Genomic DNA, 24,665 nt, shown 5'->3' with positions numbered 1-24,665 from the left:
ACAATACACTACTTAATAACCAAGAGATCACTGAAACAATCAAAGAGGAAATCAAAAAAAAACCTAGAAACAAATGACAATGAAAACACGACAACCCAAAACCCATGGGATGAAGCAAAAGCAGTTCTAAGAGGGAAGTTTAGAGCAATACAATCCTACCTTAAGAAACAAGAAACATCTCAAATAAACCACCTAACCTAACACCTAAAGCAATTAGAGAAAGAAGAACAAAAAACCCCCAGAGTTAGCAGAAGGAAAGAAATCAAAAAGATCAGATCAGAAAAAGAAATGAAGGAAACAATAGGAAAGGTCAATAAAACAAAAAGCTGGTTCTTTGAGAAGGTAAACAAAATTGATAAACCATTAGCCAGACTCATCAAGAAAAAAAGGTAGAAGACTCAAATCAATAAAATTAGAAATGAAAAAGGAGCAGTAACAACTGACACTGCAGAAATACAAAGGATCATGAGAGATTACTACAAGCAACTATATGCCGATAAAATGGACAACCTGGAAGAAATGGACCAATTCTTAGAAATGCACAACCTTCCAAGACTGAACCAGGAAGAAATAGAAAATATAAACAGACCAATGACAAGCACTGAAATTGAAACTGTGATTAAAAATCTTCCACAAACAAAAGCCCAGGACCAGATGGCTTCACAGGCAAATTTTATCAAACATTTAGAGAAGAGCTAACGCCTATGCTTCTCAAGCTCTTCCAAAATATAGCAGAGGGAGCAACACTCCCAAACTCATTCTACGAGGCTACCATCACTCTGATACCAAAACCAGACAAAGATGTCACAAGGAAATAAAACTACAGGCCAATATCACTGATGAACATAGATGCAAAAATCCTCAACAAAATACTAGCAAACAGAATCCAACAGCACATTAAAAGGATCATACACCATGATCAAGTGGGGTTTATCCCACTAATGCAAGGATTCTTCAATATACACAAATAAATCAATGTGATACACCATATTAATAAATTGAAGAATAAAAACCACATGATCACCTCTATACATGCAGAAAAAGCTTTTGACAAAATTCAACATCCATTTATGATAAAAACCCTTCAGAAAGTAGGCATAGAGGGAACTTACCTCAACATAATAAAGGCCATATATGACAGACCCACAGCCAACATCGTCCTCAATGGTGAAAAACTGAAACCATTTCCTCTAAGATCAGAAACAAGACAAGGTTGCCCACTCTCACCACTCTTATTCAGCATAGTTTTGGAAGTGTTAGCCACAGCAATCAGAGAAGAAAAGCAAAGAAAAGGAATCCAAATCGGAAAAGAAGAAGTAAAGCTGTCACTGTTTGCAGATGACATGATACTCTACATAGAGAGTCCTAAAGATGCTACCAGAGAACTACTAGAGCTAATCAATGAATGTGGTAAAGTAGCAGGATACAAAATTAATGCACAGAAATCTCTGGCATTCCTATACACTAATGATGAAAAATCTGAAAGAGAAATTAAGAAAACACTCCCATTTACCATTGCAACAAAAAGAATAAAACACCTAGGAATAAACCTACCTAAGGAGACAAAAGACCTGTATGCAGAAAGCTATAAGACACTGATGAAAGAAATTAAAGATGATACAAACAGATGGAGAGATATACCATATTCTTGGATCGGAAGAAGCAACACTGTGAAAATGAGTATATTCTCCAAAGCAATCTACAGATCTATGCAATCCCTATTAAACTACCATGATATTTTTCACAGAACGAGAACAAAAAATCTCACAATTTGTATGGAAACACAAAAGATCCCGAATAGCCAAAGCAATCTTGAGAAAGAAAAACGGATCTGGAGGAATCAGGCTCCCTGACTTCACACTATACTACAAAGCTACAGGCATCAAGACAGTATGGTACTGGCAGAAAAACAGAAATATAAATCAATGGAACAGGATGAAACCCCAGTGACAAACCCACGCACATATGGTCACCTTATTTTTGATAAAGAGGCCAGAATATACAATGGGGAAAAGACAGCCTCTGCAATAAGTAATGCTAGGAAAACAGGACATCTATGTGTGAAAGAATGAAATTAAAACACTCCCTAACACCATACACAAAAATAGACTCAAAATGGATTAAAGACCTCAATGTAAGGCCAGACACTGTAAAACTCTTAGAGGAAAACATAGGCAGAACACTCTATGACATAAATCACAGCAAGATCCTTTTTGACCCAGCTCCTAGAGAAATGGAAATAAAAACAAAAATAAACAAATGGGACCTAATGAAACTTAAAAGCTTTTGCACACCAAAGGAAACCATAAGCAAGATGAAAAGACAGCCCTCAGAATGGGAGAAAATATTTGCAAATGAAGCAACTGACAAATGATCAATCTCCAAAATTGACAAGCAGCTCATGAAGCTCAATATCAAAAAAACAAACAACCCATCCAAAATTGGGCAGGAGACTTAAGTAGACGTTTCTCCAAAGAAGATATACAGATTGCCAACAAACACATGAAAGAATGCTCAACGTCATTAATCATTAGAGAAATGCAAATCAAAACTACAATGAGATATCACCTCACTCCTGTCACAACGGCCATCATCAAAAAATCTACAAACAGGGCTACCCTGGTGGCGCAGTGGTTGAGAGTCCGCCTGCCGATGCAGGGGACACGGGTTTTGCCCCGGTCCGGGAGGATTCCACATGCCGCGGAGAGGCTGGGCCCGTGGGCCATGGCTGCTGAGCCTGCGTGTCCGGAGCCTGTGCTCCGCAGCGGGAGAGGCCGCAGGGCTGACGGGTCTGCATACCGCAAAAAAAAAAAAAAAAAATCCACAAAAAACTAAAAATAGAACTACCATACGACCCAGCAATCCCACTCCTGGGCATATACCCTGATAAAACCATAATTCAAAGAGAATCATGTATCACAATGTTCATTGCAGCTTTATTTACAATAGCCAGGACATGGAAGCAACCTGAGTGTCCACCGACCGATGAATGGCTAAAGAAGATGTGGCTCATATATACAATGGAATATTAATCAGCCATAAAAAGAAACGAAATTGAGTTATTTGTAGTGAGGTGAATGCACCTAGAATCTGTCATACAGAGTGAAGTAAGTGAGAAAGAGAAAAACAAATACCGTATGCTAACACATATATATGGAATTTAAAAAAAAAAAAACAAAAAAACGGTCATGAAGAACCTAGGGGCAGGACGGGAATAAAGACGCAGACCTACTAGAGAATGGACTTGAGGGTATGGGGAGAGGGAAGGGTAAGCTGGGACAAAGTAAGAGTGTCATGTACATACATACACTACCAAATGTAAAACCGATAGCTAGTGGGAAGAAGCCAAATAGCACAGGGAGATCAGCTCGGTCTTTTGTGACCACCTAGAGGGGTGGGATAGGGAGGGTGGGAGGGAGGGAGACGCAAGAGGGAAGAGATATGGGCATAGATGTATATGTATTCACTTTGTTATAAAGCAGAAACTAACACCATCATAAAGCAATTATACTCCAATAAAGATGTTAAAAATAAATAAATAAATGTTATTATTAAAAGAGGAAAATAAATATGTTACTTAGCCCCCTCCTCCCTGCAAAAAAGAATGTTATTTCCCCTTCCATGTACTCAAATAATACCAGTCAGGTCTCCTGAACCAACAGCAGGAAACACTCTCCAAGGAAAATAAATTCCTTGAGGCTATTTTATCGCTGGCACTGGTCAAATAGTTTTAAGTGCTTACTGAAAAGTATGAGTATTGGAAAAAGAGAGAACTAACTGAGCATGGAGGATGAAGAATGGTAAGGTAGATGACTGATCAGAGATAATGCTCTAAGCTTCAAGCTTAGGAGGTAGTGAGTCAAGTCCAAGCCAGGCAACTCAGTCAAAACTGCCAGCATTTTGGAAGCCAGGTCTGTCTATGATTGCCATTGGTACTATTGCTGATGATGGTAACAGTGTAATGTTTTACTTGGTGTGGGATTATTATGCATTATAGACAATCTGATCCTCTGAACGTTTAAAGGATGCTCAGAGGATCTGTGCAAGGCTGTGGGACCCAGGAAACAAAGAGGTGGAGTTATTGAGAGAGAATCATGGCAAGCAGTGGCCTCAGCAGGAAGGCAAAGAACAATATGATGGGCGAAGTCTGTGGGAAGGACTCAAAAACAGTTCTTTCTCAGTCACTCTCATGCCCAGTAGGCTTGCAATTACACCACAAGCACTGATAAAAACAGTAAAGGACAGTGGTTTTCAAAGTGTGACCCAGACCAGCAGTATCAACATCACTTAGGAATTTGTTAGAAACACAACTTCTCAGGATCTTCCCAGACCTACTGAATCAGAAACTCTGAGGATGGGGCCCTTGCAGCCATGGAGGTGGCTTTGATCACAGTTAACTTAGAGAACCTCTGGTCCAGTGGACAGAAATACGGACTGTTGAGGAAGACCATCAGTTTCAAATCCTTTGAAATGTTGAAATCAGAAAGTCTGCATAAACTGCTATGCCAGCCCTAAGCCATAGTAAGCATTCAAGACAAATCTCATTCCCTCGTCCTCTTCCTCCTTTATTTTCTTCTTCTTCCTCCTCTTCTCCTTCATTTTCATTGTCATCTCCATCAGTTGCAGCAGCAGCAGCAGCAGCAGCAGTAGAAGCAGCATAATTTGCAATAGCTACTGAAATGACATCACTAGATCCAAGGTTCCCCATTTGGCCATCCTGTGACTTACGCATCTTCTCTGGCAGGAGAGGGGAGAGAATGGATGGGCAGCTCTAACTCCAGCACAGCTGCAAGGGCATCTGTGCTCACAGCACTCAGCCCGGGTGCTGGGAAGCTTTTCAGGCAGGAGAAACCTGGCCACCAAGTGCAGATTCTGCCTCTGCTCACATCCTGCTTCCATTCCCAACAGTAATTGGAGGCTGGGAGCTCATTGTAAATTTGCTTAATTGAGCAGTTGAGGTCTTTATTGTCCTGCTGAGGAACTGCTTCTAAAAGCCTGCTTCTGGGCTCACAGCCCCTTTCATGCCTGTGCTTCACTTGGTATTTTCTCCACTCTCTTCTTGTCATAGACCTGTACCTCTGGGATCACCATCTTTTCCCTGTATTACTCTTTTAATTGTTTTTTTTTTTTTTTTAACACAGATCAGAAAAATAGTCAATAATGCAGAGGGCAGGGGGCAGAGGAGCTGGCTAAAGCACACGAGCCAGAGTTGGGGGATTCTAGGCATCAGCGATACGGGGGGAGTTTCACAAAGGCTGGGAGAGATTCAAGATATGGGGGACACAGGCTTACAAAGTATGGTGAAGCTCGGAAACATTCAAAGCACTTCCTCATCCAGAGGAATAGAATGGAAAATGTAGCTATTTCATGACCAAGAAGCTCTGAAAGCTTTAATGATGGAGAGAAACCCAGAGGCGATAGCAGACAGAAAATTAGATATTGGTTTGCAGTGCAGTATTATATTATTGTTTAGAGGAGGGGGAAAAAGCTTTCTTAAAAAAATGGTTAGTCTACTGATGCCATGGTTGGAAAACAGCACTCTCGTTGACCGCTTCATTACCTCAGATGTACTCAGGTACAGAGAAATTGGAGGGTGTCTAGAGAGAAGCAACGAGATCAATGAAAGTAGTGCAGAGACTGACTAATACGAAGACAGCAAGGAACATGATGTGTGTGAAACACGGCTGCCTCGGTCCCAGGAAAGGTTTCGTGAGCAGATGATGGGTATTTGGGAGATACTCACATCATCCATGGAGAATGTATAGGTAGCCTCGCATGATGGTGTTTAAATTAGCCCTAATCAAGTGAAATTAAGGAATTTATTATTTGGTTGAAATCCAGGAAACCCTAGACACTTATTCCACTGGGGTGCAGGTAAGTGACAGCCCTTATAGGTGCTACTCCCTTTGCCTGGGATGCTCTTCCTCTTAAACTTGGCATGACAGACTCCTTCAATAATTCAGGTCTCAGCTTAGGTGTCACCTGCTCAGAGAAGACTTGACCTCTCTAAGAGAAGGTCAAGTCTCCCTGCATATGTAAAAGTCACTGTAGACCTGTGCCCTTCCTCTGTTGATTTCACAGAGCAATATGAAATTATCTTCCAGATTGAATTCTTTGCTTCCTTAGTGTCCAACTCTCTGGTGGAATGCTTGCCCCAAAAATCAGCGGTCTCGTCTATCATATTCACCACTACGTCCCAAAAACTAATCATTATTCCAATAACAACTCACACTCATAAAGCAGTTAAGTCATGGCAAGAACCCTGCTAACATAGACATGTCTATGTTAACTTGTTTAGGCCATGCAAAAACCTAGATTATATCGCTTCTATTTTTTTTCAGAAGAAGAAACTTGAGTCCCAGAGGAGGTGGGTGACTTCTCTAAAGTTGCACAGCTATAGGTGCTAGGGCTGGGATCTGAAGCCAGGTTCTCTAGCTTGAAAATCAACACTCTTAATCACTGCACTACCCAGTGTGTACCCAACTAATATGTACTGAATAAATGAGTCAATCAGTACATGAGTGAGTGAAGGATTGAGGATCTGAGTCCAGAACATCTGCCCAGAGCAGGAAGCAAGAAACGTACTGAGGTTTCCCAGCTTTAGTGAACATGAGTCCTAAATGACGGCCTTCAAGAATCATCCAGATGTCATCCAACTGCAGAGATAATCCCCATGCTGATTACCTGTAGAGTGCTGAAAAGGATCTCCATGCCCTGAGCTGCCAGGAAGGCCTCCCTGCCAGACCGGAGGTTGGCAATATGCCTGAGGCAAAGCACAAGCGCCCTGCGGATCAGCACATAGGAACTGGTTGTGTCATGGCTGTGCCAGTCCTGATGCAGCCTGAGCAAGATGGTGACATAGCCTCTGTTCAATGCCCTGCGGCTGTTAGACTCTGAAACCAATGGGAAAGGACAATGTCAATCACAGGCTGGCCATACATGCCTGAGGATGTCCCAGTGTACCTCCCAAAAGATACTAATTCATCATAAAGGGAATGAAAATAACTTGCCATTGGAGAAAACTGGCAGGTATCACCTTCATCAAGTGACCAAAGTCAACATCAGCAGATAAGATGCCCTGAGAAAGACACACCATCACTTTAGGATCACTTAAGCACCACTTTAGCATCACTTTAGCATCCCTTCAGCATCGCTTCTATGATTTTCCTGCCCCCAAATGCATAACCTAAATGTTACTACGAGGAAAATCAGCAAACCCAAAATGAGGGACATGATGCAAAATATCCAATCTATACTTTTCAAAAATGTCAAGGTCATGAAAAGCCAAACAAAACAAAACAAAACAGGGATTGAGCTAACATAGACTAAAAAGACATGGCATGTCAGTATGATATATAATTATAATTTAGATCCTGGACCAGAAAACATTTTTTTTTCTTTTGCTACATGAGGCGTTAGTGATGCAATTGGTAAAATATGAATAGTGTTTAGATTAACCCATAGTATTGTATAAATGTTTATTGTCAGATTTTGATAAACTATTATATGTTTACATAAGTGAATATTCTTGTTTTTATGAAATTCACCATTGTGAATGTCTATAACATTCTCAAATAGTTCAGAAAAAGGATAATAGTGTGTGGGGAGAGAGAAGAAAGGAGGTGGGGGGAATCCACAGGATTCCCATTCCTCTTTCCTAAGCCTCAGTAGACTTGGGATATTGTCATTTGGGTTGAGCAAACTATAAGGCTTAGGTTGAAAAGGAGAGGACCCTGAGTGACAGACATAATGTCAGGAAGGCTGCCATGTGTAACAGATGCATTGGGTGTTTTCCCTGAAGAGAACGGAAGCCAGATCATCAAGGGGTTGGCTCCGTCAAGGAAAGGAACTCCTCAGGCTCAAGGATACCCAATAGGGAGCTGGTATCTATGTGGTAATGAGCAGCGTGGCACCAAAAATATCCAGAAAGAGGTTGAAAGTCCACCCAGCAAAGGATATGAGGACAGGGCTTCCTTACATCTGACAGGGAGCTGTAATAGCATGCTCTTACAGTTCTCTTCCCCTCTTTCACACCATGACAACCCTTTGTTAGTTGAATGACCCTGCATGAGACCTCCCATGAGACCCCTCTGATGGGTGACTCATTTCTTCCTTTTTCCATTATGAAGAAAGAAAGGGGGAAGAATGGTCCAAGATACCTCTCTCAACAGTCCACATACACCACTTTTCATGTTAAGCTCCTCCGCCTACAGGGTTGGTGGACAGACCAGTTCAGGTCTACCCAGTAGATGGGGAGATAGATACTCTCTGGATCCTGGTCCTCTCTACCCCTGTGGACTAGGTACCCCGAAGAACTCTAACGGGCTGACTCTCAGGAACAAACGCCCACATCTTGCAGCTCTGCCCTCTCACGACTGCATTTCTCCATTATCCATACTGTTCATGCTGGTTTATGAGACAATCTATGTTTCTGGATGAGCATGTGAGACAGAGATCCCCTGAACTGTAACTGGATAAGCAAAATTTCAGCTCCAAGTCAGATTTTTTCCTAAGACCATATAAGTGCACATGAGTGAAACGATAAGATGAAAACTCAGTGCTTTATTCCAGAAGGGTTTTTCTCATAATATTAATGGAATTCTCCTTTTCTTCTACTTGTTTGTCAAATTCTAAATTGTCAGGCTTGACTGAGCCCCACTGAGATTTCTGACCCATTTGTGCAGTTGGTTTTATTTTTTTTTTCACTTTTGACAACATTTCATTCAGCCATGACCCTAAATTGAGAGCCATGAGCTTTATTCACTCCATGATGTGTTTGTGGAAGGTTTAAATCACCTTCATTACCTCCTTTAATGAATTATTCTTTTGTATCAAAAATATTTCTCTCCTCGGCTGGTCCCAGCCACAAAGCACTGGACTTCTTTACCGCCTAAATGAGGTTCCAGCCTATCCAATATCTGATGTTTAAAAGAAAATTGAGGATTAGGTAGGAAGTATTAAAGGAAACTATCACCTCCTGAAAAGAAGACAGAATGGCAAAAACAGTGCATGGAGGCCGCGTGGGCAGTGGGACGTTAAGAACTTTTGTCTTTTATCTATGTTAAGGGTATGAGACTAATAATGTGTTATCCTCAGGACGTTCATCTCCCACTTCTGGGGGAGGGGGAGGGAGATAACGAGAAAAAAGTCTTTGATTGTCTGAAAGAAAAATCCCTTATCAGATCCCAATGATTTTATTCACGATTTCCTGTTAATCTTCAACGAGCTGTCATGTTTACTAACATCGAAAATAGCTACACCTCCTCCCCCAAGCCCTACCCTAAATCAGTCAATCTTTCTCCCTGAACGGCTTGGGAGTTTTGAAAAAGTCAATATGCACCTGAAACCCGACAAGAGATCCATCAAGCTGAACAAATGGAGAGGGGAGCCGAAGAATGAAATGAGGGTCACTGGGATCTGCAACTTGCAGAAGTTTGAGAAGATCTGAGGGGAGGACAGTGCTTCTCCCAGGGAGGCCAAATAGGAAGGAGAAGATGTGGGGTCTCATACATTCCTTTGGGTGGGCTCAGGGTTTGGAGGCCAGAGAAGATCCCCAGACCAGCTGTACTTTACTCTCTTTATGTAAATGGCTTCTTCCTAAGAATTTCCTCGGAAAAAGAGTTCCTGTTCCTTAATTTTTTTTTAAATTTCCGAAACAGATTGGTTTATGTTAAACTGGTTGGAGGATGGGGTGGAATGGACAGAGAGGACTTCTGAGGACCTTTAATTTAACAGCTCACCTCCACCCCCTTCCCCATCCAAAGGCGCTCTCCATGGCCCCTTGTCTCCATCAGCCCCTCCCTGGCAGCCTCCTGCTGAAGTTCTTATCTGGCCAGTTTTCCTATGGCAAACCTGCATCCTTGTCCTCACCTCCAATTTATCCTCTTAAGTTCTACTCTTTCTACCTACCTTTCCAGATTTTATCCTCCTGAAGTCTTATTTGTAGCTAATTCTCAGTCTAAAATGTGACCTCGCGCTCTCCTTAGTTTTACCCCACGTATTTCTTCACAGAGGTTCCAATGTTTTCTTTAGTGCAGACCCCACTGATGCAGCAGATTTTTACATTCAGGAAGAAAGAATAAAAAAAGGAAGGGAATATGCCAAGATATCAATAGTACTTATGAGGGAGGAAAATATGGATGATTCTATTTGCTTTGGGTTTTTTTAGACTCGACTTAGACTTTTCTGTACTTTTTATTCTCCACATCCTCTGCAATGAACTTTGACAATCAAGAAGAAAAAATACAGGTTACCCTTTGAAAAGAAGTCCGTAGTCTATAGGCCATGCCATGTTGTAAATGCCTGTGGGCAGGACAAGCAGTCCCCGGGTTGCCAAAGCAACCAATTCACCTTACCCCCACCCCTTTCGAAAGTGAATTACCTACCTTGCCCCTGAAGGTATTTGAGAGCATGATCATCTCTATAAAGATGTTTGTCTTTTAACAGGAAAGCCCAGACACCTTCAAGACTCAAAGACTGGATTTCTCATGGGGAATTTCCAGCCCCATGACAGGTTGGTGGAGAAGTGCTTGGTGACCCAGATTATAATACCTGCAAGCAACCCAACGCTCTGCCACTTTTATTGGGCAAAACCAGAGGAAATTCCCATGACTGCTCTTTGTTTCCCATATCTGAGAATTTCATCACCCCCTTTAGAGGAAAGAGATAGCTTAAAGTGGAGGAAAAGTGGGAACCTGCAGCAGAGGAATGAGCTGGATGCTTTCACAACCACAGCTCTAGGAATGAGACATACAAATTAGTGCACACCTCCAAACTCATCTTTACTATCCTCCTGTACCCTTCACTGCCTTGCTGGGCAGAGCCTTCAGCTGTCAGCTTTCTTTCTGGAGTCCTTGCACATGGCTGTGACCTCCACTGCTTTCTAGCTGTGTGACCTTGAGCATGTTACTTCACAGCTCTTGTCACTAAGTCTTTATCTAAAAAACAAACAAACAAAACTGATAACAGTCCCTTCCTTGTGGAACTGTTGAGAAAATTAAATAAGATAATATATATAAAGTAGATAGCTTGATGCCTGGAACGTAATAAGCACTCAATACCTGTTGCTTATTATAATTGCCATCATCAACATGATAAGCATCATCTATTTACTATTCCAACTCCCCCTCTGTCATTTTGGACAACAAACTGCCAAATGCTCAGGACATGAACAGATTCCTTTGGACAGCCTCACACAAGAATAGGAGCACTAGGATCACACAGTTGTTGATCTGCATTTTGGTTCTATCATTTACTAGCTGTGTAACCTTGTTTAAGTTACTAAGCCATCCTGGACTACATTTCCATCATCTGCAAATATTAAAGCAAGATAAAAGAGAGATTACTAAAGCATCACCCTTACAAGTCCATTATAAGGAATGAATGCATAGCGTAGCAGCTGGCATCAAGTATGTGCTCAATAAATGATAATCCCTTCCCCATAAGGATGACATTCAAACTTCAAATTCACTTCACTAGTGAGAATAGCCCAAGGAAAAGTTTCAAAATAAGTAAAATTTATAACCACAGTCCTTCAATCCCCATGTAATGGAATCGACTTCTCACCCCAAATGCCCACACATCTTACATAGCTGCCTATCTGTCCTTAGACACCCCAAACATACATACTGAGGACCATTCCCCCACATTATCCCAGGAGCCCTTACAGACAATGTCCATAATGGAGAACTTTTTACTTCCCCTCTCTGACCAACTTTACCCGAGTTGGGTCCCATTACACTAAAGCTTTTTGAGAAGACTGGGTAGTGCTGTAAGATCCTCTTGATTGATAATGGTTAAGTGTTTAATAATTCACCCTTGCTTTTGATAAGCACATACACGAGGAAGAATAAATACAAGGATTCGAGGCTCTCATCATTCTTAAGAACAGAAATCATCTTCAGCCACATAGCATAGTAGGCCATTACTATCCAAAGAAATTCTTGCCCAGGAAGATTAAATAATTTTATTAAACAGATTTATTTCCTTCTGTTTCAGGAACTTCATGAAAATTCATTCATATGAACTACTGACAATTCAGTGAGCCCTTTACAGGACTGTGGCCCCCTTCTCATAAGAGAAGACCACTCAGCTGGGCTTATCAAACACCCCTCCCCAAGGCTTGCCTCCAAACCCTCTCCTCACTGGATCCCCCAACTGAGCAATTATATCACAAACACTGCCTGATCTTCATCAGGACTCCACATGCAAATACCCACCTGGAGCCACAGCACTCACACTGTATAATATCCCACCCTAGAAATCCCCCCTTGGGGACAATACTACAACCCAAGATAATGGTGACCTTAACTACAGCAAACAATCCACTGGCCTCTGCAACAGTGCTCTTTCCAGGGAGTCAATTTAGAAGATGTTTCTGGACAAAGCAGGCTTTTACCAAGACTTCTAAATCATATTACATGAACAATAAGCTACCTGTTTTGCCACTGTAACACCAGTTACAATTACTGAGTATTTATTTACTGAATGTTTCCTATGTGCTCAGCATTGGGCTAATCATTTTACATGGTCATCTCATTTATCTCATGGAAATGCTTGAAGATAAGCATTATTTGCCTCCTCTTACAAATGAAGACACAGAGGCTGAGAGAAGTTAAATAACTTATTCAAGTCCTGAGAGCTTATAAATGGCACGTGGAGAATTCAAATGGAATCCCCCATCTGCCTCCAAAGCTGACATCCCACATCATTATCCCCAGTGCCGGTTTGTACAGATTACACTGTTTTGCATTCAGATAAAGACCTTTAACAGTTACCAGGAGAACCAGCTTCTTGAGGAGGGTTTCCGAAAGGCTGAAGGAGATGAAGTCTGCGGAACAGCTGAGGTGCTTGAGGGGCGTGGCTTTCAGCCAAGTGGAACCTGGCACCGTCCCCCGGGCCAGTCGCCCTCCGTCGCCCTCCCCCATCTTCTCTGCTCCCTCCCAGGCCCTTAAATTGTGGCAAAAGTTGATTTTTAATAGGAGACTCAAGGAGGTTTAAAGAGCCAAGGGCTTCGCTGGTGGCGCAGTGATTGAGAATCCGCCTGCCAATGCAGGGGACACGGGTTCAAGCCCTGATCTGGGAAGATCCCACATGCCGCAGAGCAACTAAGCCCGTGCGCCACAACTACTGAGACTGCGCGTCTGGAGCCTGTGAGCCACAACTACTGAGCCTGCGCGTCTGGAACCTGTGCTCCGCAACAAGAGAGGCCGCGATAGTGAGAGGCCCGCGCACCACGATGAAGAGTGGCCCCCACTTGCTGCAACTAGAGAAAGCCCTCACACAGAAACGAAGACCCAACGCAGCCAAAAATAAATAAATAAATAAATAAATTTAAAAATAAATAAATAAAGAGCCAAATTAACAGCCAATGGTGCCTCAGCTCCCTGGAGGAGATGTTCAGGACCCCTCCTGATGCCCGGCAGGGACCCCTGAGGCCAGCCGGGAAGTCAGGCCCAGTATGTGGCTGCAGGGCTGCCGAGGCGGAGTCGCTCTCAGCCTCCCCGGCAGCTGCTTCGACGCTCCTCACAAGGGAGAAGCCGCGCTGTATGTACCGAAACATAACTAATCTTAATGTCAGCAGTAATGGAAATTACACTCCATTATCATTAGCTCAAATAAGAATAATGATATGGAATTAGCTTGCAGGTATTTTTTTCTCTTTGTAAAATAGATACTTTTCAGTAAACTTGGCTCTAAAGGAAATTTGGGTTTCAAGCAAATCTTGTTTTCACATTGACTGCCTTTTGAAAATGAAAGATGCTTTTCCTAAGCTTCAGAAAGAGTGGCTAAGAAGGCTGAGAAACCATCCTTCAGAGCATTGTTTTAAACCTAGACTCGCCTACTGCTGGTTGGGTTTTTTTGAATCACCAACTGCTTCTAATACCTTTCCACAGATATATTCCCAAGCCATAGAAGTTTCTCCACTCTTGAGAAAGCCTCAGAAGCCATATCTGCCTCTTCCTCCACACACCCAGCTCTTCCTCTGGTCCTTGGAGAGTACCATGTCCAAGGTATTAGGCTGCAGTGCTACAGGGGAAGGGACCACTAACAAATAGGGACATACTCCAGACCAGAACCCCCTGCCACTTCCCTGTATCCCATATGATGAATCAATCTCACCTTGTACTTTATCAATTCTAAGGCATATATTTTTTCACATTTTAGCATTTCCAGAATTAAGATGCTTCTTACCAATGATGATGTTTCAATGACAACTGGCAGCATTTTTTCGCTCTTCATGGCACATAAAAATTGGAGCATCTTATAGTCAATGACATCCTAGATTTGAGGAAGTAGGATTAATTTTTCAATATTTAGTTTGAAAATTCTCTAAAAGGAGCTTGTTCCCAGCAAGCAATGATCGCTTGAGAGGTTTGCTCAGCATATGGGAATAAGCAGAGACAGTTTGCCCTGAAAGCCAGATCTTGCTGTGTCTAGGTATGCGGTGAATTATCAGCTAAAACCATACTCATACCCCCTAAACTCCAGGAACCACCATTCACTCTTTCAACAAACACACTTAACAACTACTACGTGCTAGTATGTGCCAGGCAGTATTGTAGGCACTGGGGATATTAGAGCAGGAAATGAGATGCACAAAGTCTCTACTCTTAGGGGCTTGCATTCCCATGGGGGAGCTGGGGAGACTCTCAGATCCAAATAGATGCACACACACACACACACACACAAATTAGGTAACTTCAGACAATGACGAGTGCTACAGTGAAAATCAAAGAATGATTCTAGAGGGACTGGTGGGGCTGCTACTTTAGACTGGGTGGCTGGGGCAACTCTTTGAGGAGGGGGCATTAGCACTGAAACCGGAATGTAGGAAAGAATCAGGCTGCAGAGATCCGGGGACAGAAAATTCTAGAAATCTGGACAGCAGAGCAAGTAGAAAAGCCCAAATTTGGTGAGTGCAAATAACAAAAAGTCTGGAAGCTAAAGCCAGGTGAAGAAAGTGAGGGGAGAGCAGTAGGGCAGAGATCAGAATGCGGGACCCCCACCGCTTTGACATTCATCACAGCGGGTTGTGCAAAATCAGGTGGAGGGGGCAGATATGTCGGTCAGATTTTCTCACTCTCCTTTTTGTTATTTGTTTTTCACATCTCTGCAAGAAAGCCCTTAGGAATGATCATCTTTGCCTGGACCTAAAATTTCCCAGGAGTTTTCCTATCCATCCAGAGTTTTCTTTTGAGTCTGGATTCTTCGTAGGGAAAGAAGCACCTGCTAAGCCCTAAGACGAGCCCCAGTCCCTTCTGGGTTATTGTAGAGAACTTCCTCCTAGTTTCATTTTGCCATTTCCACTGTTTACTCATCAGAAGGCAACACTTAAAGAAGAAAGCCAGGATTTATACCTGGAAGAAGAAAAACAGAGCACTTCCCCGCCTGCCTTTCTCTGTCAATGGACGAGGGAGACACCTGTCTGTCAGTGGCGTTGCCTGCTTCTGGCCAGAGTACAGACAAGCAGTGTGGACTACAGGAAAACAAATCTGCACGTGCAAACATCACGTGCAAATTGGTTCACACTGCATTATGCTTCCAGGCCTTGAGCATGCGCAGAGCAAGGTAAAGAGCTCAGCCTCTGTGCTCCTGGCCCGCTGTCCTTTGGTCTGATGTCATACGGTAGCACAGCACTGAAAAGTCCCGAAGCAAGCGTGAGCCTTGCGCTTCCTTGTTTGAACTCCACTCCTATCCCCCGTGGTCCTCCGAGTGCCCCTTCCCTACCGCCTGGAATGTGCCCGCAGCAGCCTCCTGCTTGACCCGCATGCCTCCCCTCCACTGCCCAACACATCGCACTAAAACACACACTCAGATGCTGTCATCCTCTACTCAGAAAAATGGAACAGCTCAGGGAAATCCAGAAGATCTGTGGATGCCAACAGGGGCCTAATGTTCTCTGGGTCTCCTTGTATGGGCGTAGCAGTTGCCAGGCAGCCTGGGTGTCCCTGGGATTAGGGGGAGGGGCTAAGGAAGAGGCTGAGCAGGGTCTCTGACCCCTGCTGCCACCAGAACAGCTCCACCATCAGCTGTTTACATGCAATGGCTCTGCCAAGGTTTTCATTTCAAGTTTAATACCTACAATTTATTTCTTTAAAATAAAAATTAAAGATTTGAAACCCTCTGGTAGTGAAATGAAGTGGGATTTCAGTCTCACTGTGCCAAGTACACATCATGCAATCTTGGGCAAGTCAGCCAACCTCTCTGAACCTCAATGTTTTGTATAGAACAGTTTCCCAGCCTGGAACTATGGACATCTGAGGCCGAATATTAGGTCGTAGGGTCGGGGGCAGCTGCCCTGTGCACTGTAGGATATTTAGCAGCATCCTGACCTCTACCCACATGATGCCAGGAGCGCCCACACCCCCTGCAGATGTAGCAATGAAAAATGTCTCCAGACCTTGTTAAATGTTCCCTTGGGACAAAATCACTCACGCTGAGAACTGCTGCTCCAGAAGAGTTAAATATTTACCTGTCTTGCAGGACTACGGTGAGCATTAAATGAGATAATATATGAAAAAGTGCTCTGCAAACTGCTATTATTAGAAGTCTGTTGGAAGCATCTGACTTACATCCTGACATAAACGAATAATTGTACAGTCAATCCTGAATGGGATGAGGAAGCTACTGTGCACTTTCAGAGCTCTGAGATGTTTATCTTTTTGTCTATCTCTTTCAATCTTTGTGATACCTTATCTTTGTCAATCCATAGCCAGTCATTCATTATGCCAGGGTGACACAAGTTCTGAAATCCAGAACATTTAGAGCTCAGCAATCCTGGATGTTAACCCGATTCCCCAGAATGAAAACAAAGTACGTAAGTGTGTGTGGATCAACCTTCTAGAGTAAGAGGTTTGAGCTTTTAGCAAACACACACGACCTTCACACACGAGCCTGAGCTTCCTTGAACACATTCACCCTGTTGTCAAAGCAACATCATGGCCCAAACCTACAGGCAGACAGATAATCAGGCCAGAGGGAAAGCCCTAGAGATAGAACCAGGTCTTTAGTGCCAGAAAACAGGATAATCTGGTTGAAACACAGCAGCCTGCTTAGTTGTGAGAACCAGGATTGGCTGCAACCTTATTACAACAAGGTTTTTTGCAGACAACAGTTTGTCAGGCAAGGAAAACACACCACCGCCATCCACAGTTCTGTTAGACCCCGTGTGGGTGCCTGGGAACATCCTGGCCATCTTGGGAAGGTAGTTCACCATCTTGCCTATACTAACAACCATTGTCATTTCCACCGGAAGCTGACCCTTCTCATTTAATTAGGTCCAGTTTAATTGTTTAATTCGGCGTCTTAATCCCAAGAGACTCAAAAGTTACTTGACTAAGGCTCAAGGATGAAGATAACAATTTTACATCTCTCTCTGAGTCAAACTTGACTAGCTCTTCCTTAGGACCACCACACAGTAAAAACGAGCACGTGTTCCAAACCTCCTAAAGGATGCATCAGCCCGTCTTTAAATTATAATCTCTGACAATTTACCGAGCTCTGAAAGTGCCCCATGAGAATATTTATTTCAGAGGTTTTCAAACTTGATTCTTTCGAGCCCTGAGGAACTTCCATGGAAGTTTCTCAGCATCAATCACGAGCCAGGGAAAGAAGAGGTGAAAAGGGAAAGGCCAGGCTGTGATTCGCTGGGATCTCCCACTTCTGCTCCCGTTTTATCTGCTTTAGATGTGTCATCTCCTCAGAGGATTTCTTTAAAAAAAAAAAAGTTTCTTCTACTAAAGCACCCTCAAACCACTCAACTTGTACAGCCCTCCCATTTTTGGAAAACCAACTGAAGTCAAGTACAATGACAAAGAACTAATTTCAGGTCCCATGCCCATCAGCCAAGTCCACGTTTCCTGACTCCATGTGGAAGGTGAGACTCATCCTTGAAATAGGAAGATTTTCTGCTTTGAAGACAGTCACAACGAGGTTTGAATTTCAGCTCTCCACTTACCATTCATGGGATCTTGGGGAAAAAATGATTAACCTCTCCTAACTACAACTTCCTTGTATGTAAAATGGGACTATAACGTGCCTGGCAAGTGCCAGGGCTCTGTAATTAATACTTATGAGCATTATTCCCTGAAGGTACTCTAATAAACAATAATTCTCTTATCACTCCCCACCTTCCTGCCCTCTTCCTTGAGGGATCGCAGAGAACAGTTCATGAAACATATTATCAAATGGGATGTGGGATGCCTGTGAACCATGGGAAGGCAGATGGGCATCTTACTTAAGTCGTGCCTTTGGCCTTGGCAGCAAAGGTGAAGAAGGTAACAGGTTATCACAAGGGTTCAGGGGAGATGGGGAAAAGCAACTGCAGGATTCTCTGCTCTCTACCAGAGGCAGCCCTCAAAAAAGCTGCGCGAGATGCGAGATGCTCCCTACCCTCGGTAAGTCCCTCTCAACCCCGCTAACCTCACTGGGAGTGCAACAAATTCCAGCAACTTTTCCAACACCGGGCTTGGGCTCCGCTCACCCTGTCTCCTCCCAGCTCCCTTAAATAATGGCTGAGCGAATGCCTCCGGGACCATCTTCAGCTAATTTCCTTCAAGACATGCAAGCTGCTAACGCTGGGAAGCACAGATAGTGTGGAATAGCAAATATGGCCAAAATTAGATTAAAATAACCTCCTGATAAACAAATTACTCACCGAAAATAAATATTGGACTAGCGCGGCCAAGATAACTAGAAGAACAGCACCACCACATGGCAGGAAGAGGAAGTACATGAGCTGCGGTCTGTGGCCAGGGACCATCAGCACCCACCCCCAACTCGGGGGCCTGACAAAGCCATCAAGGAAAGGGAACTAGCAGCTGTAATCCTTCCCGGCCCTCTTCCCTTCTCCTCTCACTCACCCCGTCATTCATCAGCCTCACCTGATGCTCAGCCTCACAGCAGAGACTCTGGCCCTTTGCACAGCCATGCTGGTGTATTGGCACCTCTCACTGGGTCCCCTTCAGATGCTTGTATGGGATGGACCGTGTGATGCTCTTTCCTAAACTAAATGACAGATGCTCCCACCACACACACACGCACACAAATCCTTCTAATACTTAGAAAGTATTTATTTAGCTTCTTTTCAGATTTGGATCTTATCTTCTTTGGGCTAAATAAACCTACCCTTGTTCATCTCTCCTTGGTGTGCACAGAGCTCAGGTCCCAGGGTCTACAGCAGGTAAGCTCTGTAGCCCAACCTCTCCAGGCCTCAGTTCCTACACCTGTGAAATGGTGATGATGATACCCCCTTACTAGGCACGTACATGCAGCGGTATATACAGTGGTTGACACGCTAAGCAGTCGATAAATGGTACACGTGTGCGTTGTCATTTCAATCCCACCGTGTGACGGATGTAGTTTGCTAGTCTGCATTCATACAAAGTCCATCACAGCAGTCCATCCCAGTGTGACAAATGCAAAATTCTAGCAATATTACTTGAAGCAGATTTCTGGATCATCACAGAAATATAGGGCCTGCTTCTCCAGAAGTTATGATGGCAGAAAGGACGTCGGGTCTATAATCACACCACAGTTTGATTCTTTCTGGGGACAGGAATTGGGCTGGCCTCTTCATTAAGGCATATTGGAAGCAAATGTATGAGGCTTAAGTCACGAAACTGGAATCCTTCTTTACTTAACATTAGTGTGTTAGAGGTTCTCTGGGTACAGCTCAATGTGAGGTGTGCGGCCTATGACAGGGACCCCAGTGCCCATGGAGGTAGACCCTGCAGGGAAAATACGTGCATACGTACACAAAAATGCATACACACAAACACATATGCAAAAATATAGGACTCACTGATTACAGTATAGTTACTTCTTAATTATAGTTAGTATATTTAGAGTTAGTATAAATATAGTGAAAAGGTTTAATTGGAAACCTAACCCTGGGCAGAGATGGGGGGTTGTCAATACCCTTGACAGAGACATTTGTGCTGAGACAAAAGAAAGAACCAGTGTTAGCTGGACAAGAAACCTTCTAAGTCTCAGAGATCTGGGTGGGTCACTCCCTCTCTCTGGTCCTCAGTTTCCCTGTGTGAAAATGCGGAGAGGGGTGGATAAGACCAACAGTTTTCTGGGATCTAGACAACAATTTGTATTGTAGTCATCAAACTCACTAAGATACTAGATCTTAATTATTCCAACCACTAAAAAGAAATGATAATTATGTGATGTGACAGAGGTGCAAATGATTGCTATAATAGCAATATAGCAATATAGATATAGCAAATCTAGAATGTAAATCTATAACGTAAATGTGTTACATGTACACAATGTTAAGTGTCAAATATATTTCAATTTTTAGAAAGATTAGTAGTTTTCTGGGTTCTCAGGGAGCCCTATATTTTTGTGAACGTGTCTCAGAGGCCACCTTAGGGGAGAATCATTGGGAAATGGACAGACAGGGCTCTGAGTTCTCTACTCAAAGAAAAAAATGTTTGAACACCACTGCACTAAACAACCTCGAAGGTCTTTTCCAGCTCTGATGGTCAGACTCCATGGCCCTCCTCTGGAAATTGAAGGGGAAACACTCCGTGGGCAGAACCCTGGGGCACCAGGCTTGTCCAGGCAGCCTGGGAAGCCAGGAGGACAGATTCCAGGCCCCGTGGGAACACAGATTGTACATATGAGCCCTGTGAAGTCTGTGCCACCCTACGGCTACTGGTGTATGTCAGAAGTTCAAAGGAATCACACTGCCAACCATCCTAAAACACTGATGCCATTCTGAGAACTCCTCAGAGCTCCTAGAATTCCTACAAAAGCCTCAGTTGGGGCTTTTCAAACATGGCCCCTTCTCTGACATTTTGCTGTAGAGCAACTATCTGGCCACCAAGTCCTCCAGTCCCTACACTGCTGACTGCCAGGCCATAGTAGAGGACCGTTGAGAGCTTGAGGTGTCTGGCCATGATCAGGACTCTAGGCGCCAGAAGTCCCCTCCTTCCTATACCCCCGCCAGCAACAGGCTGCGCTGACCCCGTGAGCCAGCTGGGCAGAGCTCACCGAGGAAGACACCAGAGAACCTCCTCTTCCTGCCAAACTTCCCACGAGCTCCCTTGCATCTCTCCCTCCCTTCTTTCTTCTCTGTCTCCCTCCCTTTACTAACTCACTTTCCCATTCCCTGCACCCTCCCCATTGCCCCAACTTATGCAAACTCCCAGGCTCCTCTGAATGCTCATGCTGAAGTTGGAGAGTGGTCTGAAGTAGACCCATCATCCTCTTACTAAGATGTAGGGCCTGAACCAGAAAGTGCTTCAGGTCTTTCCTTGTTGCGAGAATGTGACCTTTAAAGCTGGGCAGCAAGGTTACTACCAAGGCGTTACGTGAAGATTCATCCCTGGAGCCAGTACAGATCAGGCAGAATCCCACGGTGCACGCTCATTCCAAGCACCACTGCCAGGCCACCACTTCTCCAAACTGCATTTATACCTAATGCTCACAAAAGGGTGTTAGGGAGCAGAAAGAAAAAGGGAGAGGTGGAGACGCCAATGAGAAAGGAGAAGAAGATGAGGGGAAAAAAAGGAAAAAGAGACACAGAAGTCCAGGTAGAGACACAGATAAAAGAGAGAAAGGCAGAGTGGATGCAGATAGAAAAAGGGACAAGGGCACATGGATGGACCTAGAGATTATCATACTAAGTGAAATGAGTCAGAAAGAGAAAGACAGATACCATATGAGATCACTTATATGTGGAACCTAAAATATGACACAAATGCTGTATAGCACAGGGAACTCGACTCGATACTCTGTAATGACCTATATGGGAAAAGAATCTAAAAGAGAATGGATATACGTGTACATGTAACTGATTCACTTTGCTGTACGGCAGAAACTAACACAACATTGTAAATCAACGACAGTCCAATGAAAATTTTTAAAGTATATAAATAAACTAGACATAACTTGGTTGAAAAATAAAATAAAATGAAATATGAAACAAAAACTGACTCACAGATATAGAGAACAGACTTGTGGTTACCAAGGAGGAGGGGGCATTGGGGGAGGGATGGACTGGGAGTTTGGGGTTAGTAGATGCAGATTATCACATATAGGATGGATAAACAATAAGGTTCTGCTGTATTACACAGGGAACTATATTCAATATCCTGGGATAAACGATAATGGAAAGGAATAAATAAAAGAATGTATATATGTGTATAACTGAGTCACTTTGCTGTACACCAGAAATTAACACATTGTAAATCAACTATACTTCAATAAAGAAATTAATTTTTTTTTTAAAAAGGGACAGGGGCAAAGGACCATGTCTTATTTTTATTAATTAGAGAAAAAACTGCCTGCAATAGAAGCATTATTTATTAATCAAAGCCTTATTAAGTTTTGGTAATATAAAGCTAAATGTTTTTGTGCAGGGTAAAGCATAAAAGGGCAAAGCTTTCAATACAGGAAAATTTAGTGTTTGTACATGCGTAGGTAGAGAGAGGGGAACTGATACAATCAAAGTATGGAATCTGGATTAGACCGTTCTAGCCCACATACATACAAAAAGGACCCTTGAATGAGCAATGACTTTAATTTTTAGGATTCTAAATTTCGGAAATAATTGGACAAGAGGCCTAGGACTTCCAAGGCTTTATTTTGCATGCTGTTCCTCGGAAAAGGAAAGAGATGAGAGCTGTCTTTTGGTTCGTTTCTCTCTGTCCGCCATCTACCTTTCCTACATTGGCTTCTCATGCAATAGCTACTTGATGGAAGAAAGGGCTGAGACAAAATAACAAAATTGTTCTTACGCAACCTGGTGCTCTTTCCCTTTCTTTCTGTTATGGTGGGCAGCTCCAAGGCTCCCAGATCCCTCAGCCCTGCTCTCCCTGTTACTGGTGAGGGTTGCCTCCCACCACCCACTACGTCATAGGGCCTTGTTGACCTAAGATTCACAAGCCCACCCATGTTTACTGCCCCCAAGGTAGTAGATATGTCCTCCTGGCTCTATTTTAACTGGGAAATGTTCTCCTTTTGTAATGCAATTATAGAGATATACTAAAATGCCCAACTTTTATACTGATAAGTATCAAGGCCAGAATAATCACCAGCTAAAAAGAGTTTGCTTTCAGGAGATAAAGGTTCACATAAATATTCCCAGATATCAGTGCCAGATGGTGAGGGTTTGAATTTTAGACAGAAACTGACTTCCTGCATTTGGGTTCAGTGGACACAAACTCATCTGGGATGTAAATTGACAGACATTCGATGTCAAGTCTTACTTATGCATGAAGGCATTTGAAGCAACTAGAGAATTCCATGACACTCATCCCCCCCACAGCAACCCCAGCCTAAGTGCAGTGGTACCATCCATACCCAGACCTTACATGCCACACAATACTTTCGTTAGGCTGGTAGAACAAAGATGGCAACTGCTCCTCCCCAAATCCATGAAAGACTTTGCTATTTAAACACAGCACTCTTGAACCTTCCTACATTGTTTGTGGGAACTGGTGCAGCCACTGTGGAAAACACTATGGAGGTTTCTCAAAAAGCTAAAAATACAACTACCATATGACCCAGCCATTCCACTCCTGGTGTATACCCAAAAAGAAAACAAAACACTAATTCAAAAAGATACATGCATCCCAATGTTCATAGCAGCATTATTTATGATTGCCAAGATATGGAAGCAACCTAAGTGTCCATCAACAGATGAATGGATAAAGAAGATGTGGTATACACATATACAATGGAATACTATGCAGCCATAAAAAAGAATGAAAATTTGCCATTTGCAGCAACTTGTATGGACTTGGAGAGCATTATGCTAAATGAATAAGTCAGACAGAGAAAGACAAATACTGTATCCTATCACTTATATGTGGAATCTAAAAAAAAATACAACAAACTAGTGAATATAAAAACAAAGAAGCAGACTCACAGATATAGAGAACAAATTAGTGGTTACCAGTAGGGAGAGGGAAGTGGGGAGGGGCAGTATAGGGGTATGAGATTAAGAGGTACAAACTTTTAGGTATAAAATAATCTACAAAGATATACTGTACAACACAGGGAATATAGCCAATATTTCATAAGAACTATAAATGGAGTATAACCTTTAAAAATTGTGAATCACTATATTGTATACCTGTGACTTGTATAATACTGTACATCAACTATACTTCAATAAAAAATAAATTTAAAAAAGAAAAAACAGCCCTCTTGCCTGCTGAGCTCAAATATGATCTCAGAATCCTACCCACACATGGGAGTTGGCAATTGCAATGGAACTTTCTTTTTTTTTCTTTTTGCGGTTCGCAGGCCTCTCCTGTTGCAGAGCACAGGCTCTGGACGCGCAGGCTTAGCGGCCATGGCTCACAGGCCCAGCCGCTCCGCGGGATGTGGGATCTTCCCGGACCTGGGCACGAACCCGTGTCCCCTGCATTGGCAGGCGCACTCTCAACCACTGCACCACCAGGGAAGCCCTGCAATGGAAATTTCTGCTGTCCTTGTTCTATGATCCTCTAGATCTCTAGAACCTCCTCCCTCCCAAGTAACTTCTGCATGTTCATAAAGACTTTCTGCCATCGTATTCTTACTTCATGTGAACCCACAGGAATGACACCAGTGCTGGGGAATTTAAGATCAATTATGCAAGAAGAGCGTTTCTATGAAATACCAATAAAAGTATTTGGGAGGGATCATCTGAAACCCTGAAT

General features: G+C 43.1%; 1 protein-coding gene across 1 annotated transcript in view; it reads right to left on the bottom strand.

The window, feature by feature from the left end:
* LOC307049556 (cytosolic carboxypeptidase 4-like) overlaps nucleotides 1–24,665 on the bottom strand; it is a gene marked incomplete at both ends in the record, with an annotated part of 86,953 nt that overhangs the window by 19,098 nt on the left and 43,190 nt on the right. The window contains 1 exon segment of the mRNA XM_079699115.1: nucleotides 6,685–6,893. Coding sequence (XP_079555241.1) covers nucleotides 6,685–6,893 — 209 coding nt within the window.

This window comes from Hyperoodon ampullatus, assembly GCF_949752795.1.
Source record: "Hyperoodon ampullatus genome assembly, chromosome: 3".
Taxonomy (NCBI): Eukaryota; Metazoa; Chordata; class Mammalia; order Artiodactyla; family Ziphiidae; genus Hyperoodon; species Hyperoodon ampullatus.
Note: the sequence above shows the minus strand (reverse complement) of the source record. Positions and strands in the feature narration are given on the sequence as shown.